General features: G+C 39.9%; 1 protein-coding gene across 2 annotated transcripts in view; it reads right to left on the reverse strand.

The window, feature by feature from the left end:
- Positions 1–376: 376 nt before the first annotated feature.
- The window catches only part of LOC140496026 (beta-arrestin-1-like), a 76734-nt gene continuing 63792 nt past the window's right edge, over positions 377–13318 (reverse strand). For both annotated transcript variants that reach the window (XM_072595473.1, XM_072595475.1), the window contains one exon: positions 377–3237. In XM_072595473.1, coding sequence (XP_072451574.1) covers positions 3221–3237 — 17 coding nt within the window. In that variant the 3' untranslated portion in view covers positions 377–3220. The remainder of the gene's footprint in view (positions 3238–13318) is intronic.

Genomic DNA, 13318 nt, shown 5'->3' on the forward strand with positions numbered 1-13318 from the left:
AACATTTCACCACTTGATCTCCCCAGTGACTCTGTGGGTTCTATATTGAGTAATAACAAACCCCGTGGTTTGGTTCGAATCAGTGTTGAGTTAGCTGAATTTAACTTGGACATCAGCAACATAGAACAGAGTAGCATTGAAGATGTCATTGAGGTAGGCATGAAAGCAGGGATAACCAGGACTCTTGTAGCAGAGGACTATCTCATGACCATCAATGGAAACCCCGAGTGTGAACAAATCTGAATCACAGACAAAGATAAAATATTATAGAGAGAAAAAAAAATCAGAGAAATTGAATACAAATTTGCTGCTTTCACTTAATGACATTCAGAAAAGATTATATTCAATAATTTATAAGTATTGACTGGTGTGAAGATGGCTCTGCAACTGTATTTACTTTATTGTAACATTTAATGGCAATCACAAACTAAATTACTTAAAGACATACAAAATTAGTTGACAGTTAAAATATATTAGCTGTGAGAATTCTTTCTAATTGAGAATTGTTATTACTTCAAATGGGTTTAGTTGATAAAGCAATCAAATCTCACTACCTAATAAACATTATCCTTGAACAATGACAGCACATCACGTCATTTCAAAACACCGTCACTGATTAGTATTTTGCTATTTTAACAGAAGCTAAAATTAATGTCTAAAGTATTATCCCTAACCCATTCTCACAGCTACATCTTCTTGGGAGTCAAACTTATTCTATTTTGATTTAAAATCTCAGTTTACTTAAATATTACATTTAGATACTGTCAAAAGAAACAATTTTCTTAGCTCAGTCATTTGCTACCATGATGAAGCTATTATCCATTCATTTCATGTATATGACAGCACCAGATATACAAAACAACGAATTGTCCACCCACCAGACTTGCTCAGCAGCACAGCAGACTAACAAAATGTACCAAAACTAGAGATTTATTTATTCATTTTGAGCTCAGTCAAATAGAAATTAGCTGTGATAATATTGTATATATATATTTTTTCCAAATTACTAGTTAAATTTAACATTGCATTACATGTTGATCAAAACATGTCTGGTAAGTGTACCACAAATTGGATTCACTTAGTGCAGCACAACTTAGAAAGAGACCTCATTCAAGGAGAATTGCCACTTTCCAATATTTATACAAAGTGGCAATTAAACAAAATTCATTAGAAAACCAAGATCCACTCTGGAATAGAGAGCCAATCAGCACGAGCTGTACTGAGGCATTACAATGCACTCTATTCAATTTTGGATACCACACCAACCACAAAATGTTTTGTGTGTCTAACAGAGGTGATCAACAGGACAGATCTGAGGTATTCAGGAGTTGAACTAAAATATGCTTTTACAGCAAGTCAAGATCTACAAATCAGAAGAAAGTACAAAACTTCATTTGTTTATATGCAAATATGCAAATTAACCAAAACAAACTAGAAAAGTAAAACAAGGGATCATAAATTGAGTGATGGTTAACTTTAGAGTAGACAGTCTGTTTGGACATATCAGCCATATCAGATAATTTAGAGTCAAAAACTAAAAAAGGTTAACTGGATGCTAAAACTGGACATTGAGGGTACCAGAGTGGCAGTGAGTGGACATTTTTACATCACTCACTGGTTATCTTGATATCATTGATGGGAATAGAAAGATTTTGAAAAAGCTTGTTTAATACTAAATATTTCTTCTGAACATCACTTTGAAAGCGTTAGTGCTACTTGAAAAATGAACTCAGAACATTGAACTGTAAACCTGAACAACATGTTTTAGCTCAACTTTACTGATCAGAAAAAAACCCCTTTTTTTTAATGGTTTGCTATGACAAGTCATCTAAGATGTACCAGAGTCATTACATTTATTCAAATCCAAAGTGGGATGGGAATAGAATCGACTAGACAGTGAACCAACCATGTCTTGAATTCCAAAGTTGTTTTCAATGTTGAAAATTGACTGAAAGCGTGATTAACTGCTAGATCTAAATTTCACACTCCACATAAAAAAGTAGCAAAATCTGAACATTTCTCCCCAAAAAAATTATTGATGCTGGATCTATTGAAAATTTCAAACATAAGATTGATAGACTTATATTATGCAAGGGCATTAAGGGATATCAACTAAAGCTGATAAACGGAGTTTAAGATGCAGATTAGCATTAATTTACTTTGTGGAATCAGATTGAATGGTCTCGTTCTATTTTGATCTTCCTCTAAGAAGCAGAGGAAAGTGGAAAAGTCAACTTCCTACTGAAGTAGAAGACTTGAAAGAGAACCTTTCTCAACTAGTGTAGTGTCAGGCAGTTTGTCCAACCAGCAACACAGATTAGAAATGGAGCTGAGTGTTGTATTTTATCTTACAAGTATCAAATGATTGAAAAATTGCATTTTAAAAAATTCCTTGGTGGGGTGTGGGTGCCACTGGCAAGGTCAATATTTCATAGAATCGTAGAATCACAGAATCCATACAGTATGGAAGCAGCCCATTCTGCCCAACAAGTTCACACCGACCCTCCAAACAGTAACCCACCCAGACCCATTCCCCCTACACTATTTGTTGCCCATTTGTAATTAGGTAGCTACATAGGCTATTTCAAAGGGAGGCTGGGTGCCAGCCACATTGCCGTGGGTCTGGACTCACACGTATAATCCAGTCAGGTAAGGGCAACAAAATTCCTTCCTGACAGGCTGGAAAGAACAACAATGAACCAGATGAGTCTTTTAAACAACTAACTGTAGGTTCATGGTCACCTTTACTAAGATGACCTTTAAATTCCAGATTTTATATTGACTGAAATCAAATTTCACCAGCAGTTAGGTCTTGCCCCGTTGTTCCTTGATAGCCCACTTGATAGGTCCCAAGCTCAATAACATTATCAGTATGCCACCATATGGACAATGGGCTTAACTCTCCAATCTGTGTTCTTGGTGAAAAAGGGTGTCTATCATATGCTTCAGAAGCATTCCAATAGCATTGCCAAACACCAGACGGTGCAACTTAAAACTGGATGGATGACTACCCTGAAAGAGTACGTTCTTGGATAGGAAGGAAAGTTTCTGGTTATTTTTTGATAATCTGATTGAGCATCTCAAAACCATGCATGATCTTAAGACCTCCTGTCTGCTGTCCATCTGATTTCCTGCATTTAATTTTCTCCTTCCGTGGCTGCGTGTTCTTCATCTTCATCATCTTGTTCTTCATCAAGCTTTGGACGATTGAATTCTTCAATCACAATGTCTCCAGCACTAGGAGAAAAGGAAATGCAAGTTTTTTCAACTTTTTCAATTGCAGCTTCACCAATGATTTCATGGTTCTTGGCATATTAGAAAAACTTGATGTAAATCAATGTGCCAATCCTTAAAGAGGCTTAATTCTAGTTGAAGAGGTTCAGGTTTTAATGACATACTCTTGTCAATATTGTGAACCATTTTTAATTACTATATTGTAAAAAGAACTCAAGAGTCTTGCAACATTTTAACACTTTAATGATATTGTGAAACAACTAAATATAAAGAAGGCAAATGGCATGTTGGCCTTCATTGTGAGAGGTTTCGAGTACAGGATCAGGGATGTGTTGCTGCAGTTATACAGAGCCTTGGTGAGGCCACACCTAGAATATTGTCTGCAGTTTTGGTCTCTTTTTCTGAGGAAGGATGCTCTTGCTCTCGAGGGAGTGCAGCCAAGGTTTACCAGGCTGTTTCCAGAATTGGCGGGACTGACATATGATGAGAGATTGACAAGGTTAGGATTGTTTTCACTGAAGTACAGATGAGTGAGGGGGAATCTCATAGAGACTTATAAACTTCTAACAGGTCTAGACAGGGTAGATGCAGGCAGGATGTTCTTGATGATGAGTGCATCCAGAACCAGGGGTCACAGTCTGAGGATTCTGAGTGGACTATTTAGGACAGAGATGAGGAGACATTTCTTCACCAAAGAGTGGTGAGCCTGTGGAATTCATTACCACAAGAAGCAGTTGATGCCGAAACATTGGATGGATTCAAGGGGTTGTTAGATATTGCACTGAGGACAAATGGGACCAAAGGTTACAGGGAGAAAGCAGGATTAGGCTATTGAGTTAGATGATCAGCCATGATCATGATGAATGGCCGAGCAGGCTCGAAGGGCTGAATGGCCTCCTCCTATCTTCTAAGTTTCTAGTTAGGGCAGAGTATTGCAGCCCAGTGTGCTTGCAGGCCAGAGAGTGGGGTGAGGGATTAAAATATCTCAGGAACCTATTCCTCTGCATTCTCACCTGCATCTGCCCCTAACCAGTTGACAGTTTTGTTTGTGATTGGTGTGGCTTTGGGCAGCCTAGTTGCCTTTGTTCCACTTGAGGTCCTTCAAAAGGCAATTAACAGCCACAAAGCCACTTCCTGGCCACAATTTGAGGTCAGTGGGAGAGTTTCAGGGACAGACAATCAGATGAAGGAGCAGAAATAAACTATTCACCCCACCAGGTCTTCCCTCTTATTCAACGAGATCATGGCTGATTTGATAAATCTCAACTCCCTATTCCTTCCTTTTCTCAATAACCCTTCATTCCCTTATTGGGGTAAAGGGACAAGGGGAAAACCTAGGAGGTTCTCCAGCTCAAGCTCGAGCCCAGGATCCACCATTAATGGCAAAAGTGAGGACTGCAGATGCTGGAAATCAGAGTCTAGATTAGAGTGGTGCTGGAAGAGCACAGCAGGACAGGCAGCATCCGAGGAGCAGGAAAATCGACGTTTCGGGCAAAAGCCCTTGGGTGTGCTGTTCCCACCACCTCCTCATGCTGGGTGGTCCCTTCCTGCCTGGCCTTCTAAGATGATCTCCAATGTTCCTCCCCACACCCCGGGGCAATCGCCTTTATGGCACCCAATTTGACACCATCCTGAAGGTTCTGTAATTTGACTGGTCAGGTTATTTGAAGAAATGTAAGTGCATGGCTCTGGTTAACCATGGTCACACGACTTGACCTGAAAGTTGCTGTCACTTTCATTTGAGAAGCCATTATAGCACACTGCATGGAACATGCGTTGGATATTACATGCAGCCTCATTGTTTTTTTTAGGGGGGATGGGCAGAGCATGTAAAATAGGTCAGGGGCCCAGCCTGCCATTCTCCTTGCCCACCCCAGTAATGTGGAATGTCGGCAAGTGCCAGAGGTCAGCAGCCCTGTCCCCAGATGCAGATGTGCAATTGAGGCTCAGTTGTGACATTGAAAACTCAATTGATCCGGGACAAACTCCTGCCCGTGTCAATCTAGCTGATGTGGGCAGTGAAACCGGAGTGAGCTCACTGTGTGTTTTAAATGTATACGCGAAGAAAATGTGGGAAGGAAAGGGCATTCAGGGCACTTACACAAGATGCCACCAAACCATTCCTTCCATGCTGTCGGCCCAATCGAACCTGGGCTCCCAGTGCCCACAGTGTCCCCAGCACCCTCTCTCTACTCCCTGAGCTCTAGGATTCTTTCTTTCTGTAAGCCCATTTTCTAAATTTGGAAATTAGAGTACAATGACACCTTGGCGTCCAACTACATTTCTAAACCCAACTAACCTGAAATCAGGAGGGAAATAAAATGCTTATTTGGTTTTTTCTCTTCCTTGGTTCTTTTCTCCAGGTGTGGTTGTTCTGGAATCACCAATGCTGGAGACAGTCTATTTCCGTATACCCTGTCTAAATTCCTGTCTCAAATCCCTGCATTATTGCCTGATAAATGGACCCCCAATTTTTAAAGTCTGTCTTTGTATCTGTATTTTCTCAAACCAGAACCTAATGAATCTGCACTGTCTTCTTCCTATTGCTTCATGACTCTAAAACATGGATGCAAAAATGATATATAGTACTCAAATGACTCGATGGGAATTTCACGTAGATTTCTTAGTACATGGCAACTTTTGTGTTCCCTATGCCTTGGCCTAAAGGTTAGTATTCACCTGGATCATTTAAGTAGTCCTGTCCATTTAAGACATTGGAAAATAAAAACATTGCAAAATATCCTCATGCTTTTCCCACTGGAGCCTCATTTCAGGCCTGGAAAATTGTCGTGACCTCTCAGTGAGAATTGGGACTCTATGGGGGGAGGGACAGGACATGAGCTGCAAGACCAGAGCAAAGGTGAAGGTGTCTGGGGGTAGAAAGGTGAACTATGAAAGTCAGAGACCTGTTAGAGGAAGAGACATGGAATAAATAGAGGATTATGAACAGATTTTATAGTTTTGTGGAAATATGTTAAGGGTACCTTTTTGAGGTTACAGGAGCTAAGTCTCAGTGTGGGTCACTGGAGCAATGCCAACAACTCAAAAGCAAAATGAAATTGCACAGACTCAAAGCTGCCTCACATCCATTTATCTCAGTTCATCAATAATACAGAGATTAATGGAATTGAAGAGTGACAAATATCCAGGAGCTGATGATTTCCATCCACGGGTGTTAAAGGAGATAGTAGAGCACAATACCAATGCCCTAGCCATAATCTTTCAGATTCCCAGGATTTGGGAGTTGTATCTCTAGTTTAGAAATTCAATCATTTTATTCTTCTCTTTAAGAAGGATGACAGAGGGAAACAAGAAAATTTCAGGACAGTTAGCCTGACATCTGTGGGTGGAGACATTGCTGAAATCCATAAGCAAAAATTTCAAAAAATTTCACGGAGAGTCAGCATGTATTTACGTAGGGTAGTCATGCCTGACAAACCTCAGAGATTTTTGAAGAGGTGACAAAGGTGGTAGATAGACATAAATCGATGGATGTTGTTTATGTGGACTTCCTGAAGACTGTTGATAAAGTCCCACACATGAAACTATTAGTTAAGGGGGAAGCCAAAGGAACTGAGGGCAAATAACTGAATTAGGAAAGTGCTTGAGAGGCAGGAAACAAAGTTGGGATAATAGGATAGTACTCAAATTGGCACAATGTGACTCTTGGGCTCCTGTAGGGATTTGTGTTGGTGTCTCAATTATTCATAATATTCATTAATTAGATAATGGCTGAAAAATATCAAATTTTCTGATGAGACAAAATTAGGCAGCATTGTAGACAGAGTTGACAACAGCATAAAATGATTACAAGATTTTGATAGACTAGATGAATGGGCAAAGCTGAGGCAAGTGAATTTTAATATTAGCAAGTATGAGGCTATCCATGTTGGACTAAGAAAAGATTAGATCAGGGTTGCTTTTAGGAGGCACAAAGTTAAATACAGTGGATATCCAACAGGATTTTGGGGTTCAGGTGCATAGCTCTTTAAAATACCGTGAACAGCTGCAGAAAGTAGCCAGGAAGATTAATAGAATGATAGCCTTCATATCTAAATGGCTGGAATATAACATTACAGGCATATGCTGCAGTTAGACCCCACTTAGAATACAGTGAGCAGGTCTGTGCACCACACCTTAGGAGGGATGTTTTGGCCCTGGAGGGAGTTCAACACAGGTTTACAAGAATAATATCTGCACTTCAGGAGTTAAGTTACAAAGAGAGATAAGACAAATTAGGCCTTTATTCTTGAGAGTTTAGAAGGTTAATGGGTGATATAATTGAGGTCTTCAGGTAAGGACGGGTGAGATGAAGATAAACTATTTCCACTCAATGAAGATTCTATAACCAGGGGGGATAGTCTAAGATGGGGGAGTCCAGAACTAGAGGGCATCGGTTTAGGGTGAGAGGGGAAAGATATAAAAGAGACCTAAGGGGCAACTTTTTCATGCAGAGGGTGGTTCGTATATGGAATGAGCTGCCAGAGGAAGTGGTGGAGGCTAGTACAATTGCAGCACTTAAGAGAAATCTGGATGGGTATATGAATAGGAAGGGATTTGAGGGATATGGGCCAGGTGCTGGAAGGTGGGACTAGGTTGGGTTGGAATATCTGGTCGGCATGGACAAGCTGGACCAAAGGGTCTGCTTCCGTGCTGTACATCTCTATGACTGTGAGTCTATAATTAGGGTCAAGCCATTCAGGAGAGATGTTAGAAAGCACTTCTATGTGCAAAGAGTAGAGAAGGTTTGGAACTCTCTCCCTCAGGCCGTGGTCAATGCTAATTCAATTATTAGATTTGAATCTGAGATAGACACATTTTTAATAAGCAAGGGTATCAAGGGATATGAGCCCAAGGCAGACATATTGAGTTAGGCCACAGATCAGCCGGGATCTTATTGAATGGCGGAACAGGCTTGAGGGACTGAATGGCTGACTCCTGCTCTGATTCCCATGAACCATGGCAGCCGTAACTATCTTGTACTTAAAATTTTCAATCCATGATATCATTTGAGGTCACAACTCTCACTTTGGGAAGCACTGCTCTAATGAAGCCAGATCTGAAATCCTTTGCTCTTCCACATTCCCAAGCGGCACGGTGGCAGAGTGGTTAGCACTGCTGCCTCACAGCGCCGGAGACCTGGGTTCAATTCCCGCCTCAGGCGACTGACTGTGTGGAGTTTGCACGTTCTCCACGTGTCTGCGTGGGTTTCCTCCGGGTGCTCCGGTTTCCTCCCACAGTCCAAAAATGTGCAGGTCAGGTAAATTGGCCATGCTAAATTGCCCGTAGTGTTAGGTAAGGAGTAAATGTAGGGGTATGGGTGGGTTGCGCTTCGTGGGGCAGTGTGGACTTGTTGGGCCGAAGGGCCTGTTTCCACACTGTAAGTAATCTAATCAAGCCTCCAGCACTTAAATATAAATCTTGGTTTGTCTCATGAAAAATGTATCTCCTGACACCAATTACCAATGACCAACGATCCGCCCATCAGCTATTTTGCCGATATTGCAGAAAAATAAAGCGTGTTGCCAAAGTATTTATCTTGTTGTAATCAGGACAAAATTCTTGAAGAAGGGTCGTTTTGGATTAGAGTCATTAACCCTGTTTATCATCACACAGATCCAGCCAGACCTGCTGATTCTCTTCCTGTTTTTATGGAAGCAACAAGTAGCAATTTCGAATAAGTGGCCATTGTTTACCCAAGACTTTTTACAATCCAAAAGTTACCACAGAACTGACTGACCAAAATTAGTGGGCTCGATGATAGCTGGCCTTCAGGAGTTAATTTATGAGGAGAGATTAGACCAAACGAGCCTGGTTTCTTCAGAATTTAGAAGGTTAAAGGGTGAATCTGAACAAAGTCTTTGAAATATTAAAAGGATAAAATAGGGTAGGTAAAAAAAAGCTATGGGAAATGTATAACAAGGGTATATAAAGTCTGAGAATTAGGGCCAGACCATTCAGGAGAGATTAGGAATACATGAAGGGTGATAGATGTTTGGAATATCCATAAACAGCAGTGGATGCAGAATCAGATGTTAACTTTAAAATCAGCCATAGATAAATCTTTGTTAAGCAAAGGCACATATATGGAGTTAGGGCACAGATCAGCCAAGATCTCATTGAGTAGTAGAACAGGCTCGATGAGCTGAATGGCCTACTCCTGTCCTTATTTTTCTATGTTCTATGATGAAAATCCGCATTGAAAAAATAAAGCATTTTCAACCTTAAGATCTTTGGTGCTGAAGCACGAAATTTAATCTGTAATTATATGGCTTTCTCATGCCAATTATAGAGCCCTAGGATTTGGAAAGGATAATATTCAGCAGTGTCCTCTCAACTGGCTAAACATCCAACTTAATCACCTTTAATAAGGGAACAGCCATAAGGACAGGGTTTTGCAGAGCTGCAAGCCTGCGAAAATCATAGAAGACCAACTGAGAGAAAATGAGATCAGAGCAGAAAGCAGTGTGGAGGAGAACAGACTTGATTGTTGCTGGTCTTTTTGATTCAAATAAATGAATGGAATTCTGTTGGAAATTTTAAAAAATGCAAGACCAGAGCTCGACATGGCCTGGGCTATTTGTGCTAAATATGAGCATTAATTTAAATTGGGATGATGGAATTACACTAAACCAGTGCCAGCCTAGGTTTGGAAAAGATGCAGCCAGAATTACCAAAATGTTTCCATTTTGTGTTTTCAGTTAACAGGATGTGCTCTTCTCTTTACATTTTAAATAAAAAGCCATCACTCTCAGTGCTTTACAAATGTGGATTTGACACATATTCATTATCCTATTAAGCAAACTGTGGGAGTAGTGGAACAACTTAGAGACCAGATCAGCATAAAATCACTGAGATGAAACTGCAGCAGATAATACTCAAATGGAGTAACTACAGAGAAAAATCATTGCCATGTATTTACACAGGATCCAGCAAATGGATAGAGATGATGGTGCAGATCCGGCCAGCAATGTATGGAGTGAAGTATAACCTGCAGGGACAGAGGGAGGCCAATATATCTCAGTCTGGAAAATTGGAAATCTGGAAATAAAATGCTACAACGTAGAAGGAGGTTATTGAGCTTATGGTACCCGAGCTGGCTCTTTGAAATTTCCCATTAATCCTATTCACTCGTTCTTTCTTCATCACCTCACACTTTCTTTTCAATTACTTACCCAAATTCTGTTTAAAAGTTACGAGTGAATCTGCTTCCATCAACTTTTTCAACAGTGCACGTCACATCATAATAATTTGATGTATCAAAAGAGTTTCCCTATCTTCCCTCTGGGACTTTACATGGCTATCTTTCTTACAGCTGTAAACATACTTAAATCGGAACATGTTCCAGTTTACTTTCTCCAATAATAGGCAAGCTCCACTATGTTTCCAACTTCTGAGTGAATCTGTTTGTCAAGCAAACCAAAGATGTTTACATTTAGCTGAACCTACTATTCATTTCAAGAACACAAGACCAGTACATCTTAAGCATAATAATGTGAATATCTAATCCACTCTGACACTTCAGTCCAGTACTGAGAGAATGCTATACTGAAGAAGCTTTACACCTGAAACCTGATGCTGCCTGACTTGTGTTCTTCCAGCCACCTGCTTGTCTTCCTTGGATTCTAGCATCTGCAGTTTTTTTTTGTCTCTAACACAGTCAGTGATGTCGGTATTTTGGATGAGACAGTAAATCTCCACTTCTCTTAGGTAGACAGAAATGTGTCAATATTTAAAAAAGAGCATGACCATTCTATTTGGGGATTTGACCAATACTGATCCCCCAGTTTGAAACACCAGGAGTCTCTCTTATTGCTATTTATGGGACCTTATGGCTTCTAAATTGGCTGTCACATTTCTAAACTTAAAACAATCACAATGTATTCTTCCAAAGTAATTCATTGGTTAAAAAACGATGTCCTTAGTTTGTGAAAGGAGTTATATATATTTTTATATGTATATATGATAGAGTCATAGATTCACAGAGTTCTAGAGATGTACAGCACAGAAATATATTTGAAATTATATACAGTGTATTTCCATAGAATCTTGAATGCTCTTTTTCTTATGAAGTATACCTCCTCTAAACTAATGTCAGCAACGATGGAGCAGATTTATGATATAACAAGCCATAGGCAGGACATCCAATACCATCTATCATTTGTCAAACCCAATCTTGTACCTTTTTGATTTTTTTTGTGTGTGTGTGGCTCGTTGCTGAAATCATGAACTGGTAACATCACAAAATTTGAGTGAGCATGACAACCAACTGTTTACTTCTGTATCAATGTCTCAATGCTATTGTCGCAAGACTGTTAATTTGGTAACCAGGTAATTTTCTGGGTTCAAATCTTGCAACAGCAGATGGTGGAATTTGAATTCAGTAAATATCTGAAATTAAGAATCTACTGGTGACCTTGAAGCCATTGTCTGATGGATCACTTTTGGGAAGCAATCTGCCATCCTTAGCAGGTCTGGCCTACATGTGACTCCAGACCAACAGCAATGTGGTTGACTCTTAACTTCCCCCTAGCCAATTAGACATGGGCAATAAATATTGGCCTGGCCAGGGTTGATCACATCCCATGGATTAAAATTTAAAAAAAATTAAAGGATTTTGGTATTGACAGCATCATGACTGAGGTGGGGAACCTCACAACCTTTAAAAAGTACATGAATGAGCATTTGAAATAATAATATTCACGGCTATGGGCCATGTGCTGGAAACTGAGATTAGTGTAAATAGGTCAGCATCAGACTCAATAGGCCAAAGGGCCTCTTCTGTGCTGTGTGTCTCTCTAACTCTTGACTGAGAAGGAAGTATAAATTAGTAAGGATAAATGCAATGTAAAATCACAGAGGGAAATAAAGAGAGCAAGAATGATTAGATTAAAGAAGAGAATAGAAAAGAAACAGAAAGAAAAATTAAAGACATTTTATGTTACGTTTTCCAGTTTTTAAATCTTCAAACCAATTAAAACTTGAAGTAATCAGGCAACATAGAGAGTTTGACATAATATTTAAGCACATATACTATTGACTGAAATAGATAAAATTCAACTTTCAGCAGTGGGTTTAGTTTGTATTTCTTGTGCGAATACAGCAACTTCACGGTTACCATGGTGAGAGGTGGTAGGGAGAAGATGGCAGTTAGTGCAAATCAGTTTTCACAAAGCTAATGATTGATTGGTGTGACTGAGACAAGAAATTTTGAATTTTCACATATAATCTTGCCTCTGCTTCATCTCTGAAGTTGCAACATTTATTTATTTATAACAGCGAGTGCCATTATTTTGAAGGCAAGATATGATCAATAACTGTTTTCAATGAGTATGTAACCCATTCATATATCATGCAAGAACAACTCTCTTTCTTTACTGCAGACTTACCAGACATTGACTGGAAATTAATTGAAGCGGTGAAAGAAATGAAAAGGGAGAAGATAGCAGGTTAGTAAGTGGTAGTGGGCACTTCACAAATGTCAAATCTGCAATACTTTGTTCATGATCACTTTTAATGAAGACCTATCAGATAGTAGCAATACTGAGTGCCATGTGATATATATCCTCTAGGCTGAGTCTGCTGCAAGGGTCAATCATGTGACTATATCAAAAGGCTGGATTAGTCCGATTAACTTTAGTTGCCAAGACTCCAAGGGCAGCACAGTGGGTCAGTGGTTAGCATTGCTGCCTCACAGCACTTGGGACCCAGGTTTGATTTCAGCCTCAGGCGACTGTGTGTGGACTTTGCATATTCTCCCTATGTTTCGAGGGTTTCCTTCAGGTACTCCAGTTTCCTCACACAGTCCAAAGATGTGCAGGTTAGGTGGATTGGCTATGCTAAGTTGCCCATAATGTCCAAGGATGTGTAGGCTAGGTGGATATGCCATGCGAAATGCAGGGTTTTGGGGATAGGGTAGGGAGTTGGTTCTGGGTGGGATGCTCTTCGAGGACTCGATGGGCTGAATGCCCTGCTTTCACACTGTAGGGACGCTATGATCATGGAGGGGAAGTAGTCCTGATTGCAATCGTAGTCCTGTAATTCCTATGGTAACATTTATGTATGCAGATGCTAAAATTAAAGT

Source organism: Chiloscyllium punctatum, chromosome 25, assembly GCF_047496795.1.
Source record: "Chiloscyllium punctatum isolate Juve2018m chromosome 25, sChiPun1.3, whole genome shotgun sequence".
Lineage (NCBI taxonomy): Eukaryota > Metazoa > Chordata > Chondrichthyes > Orectolobiformes > Hemiscylliidae > Chiloscyllium > Chiloscyllium punctatum.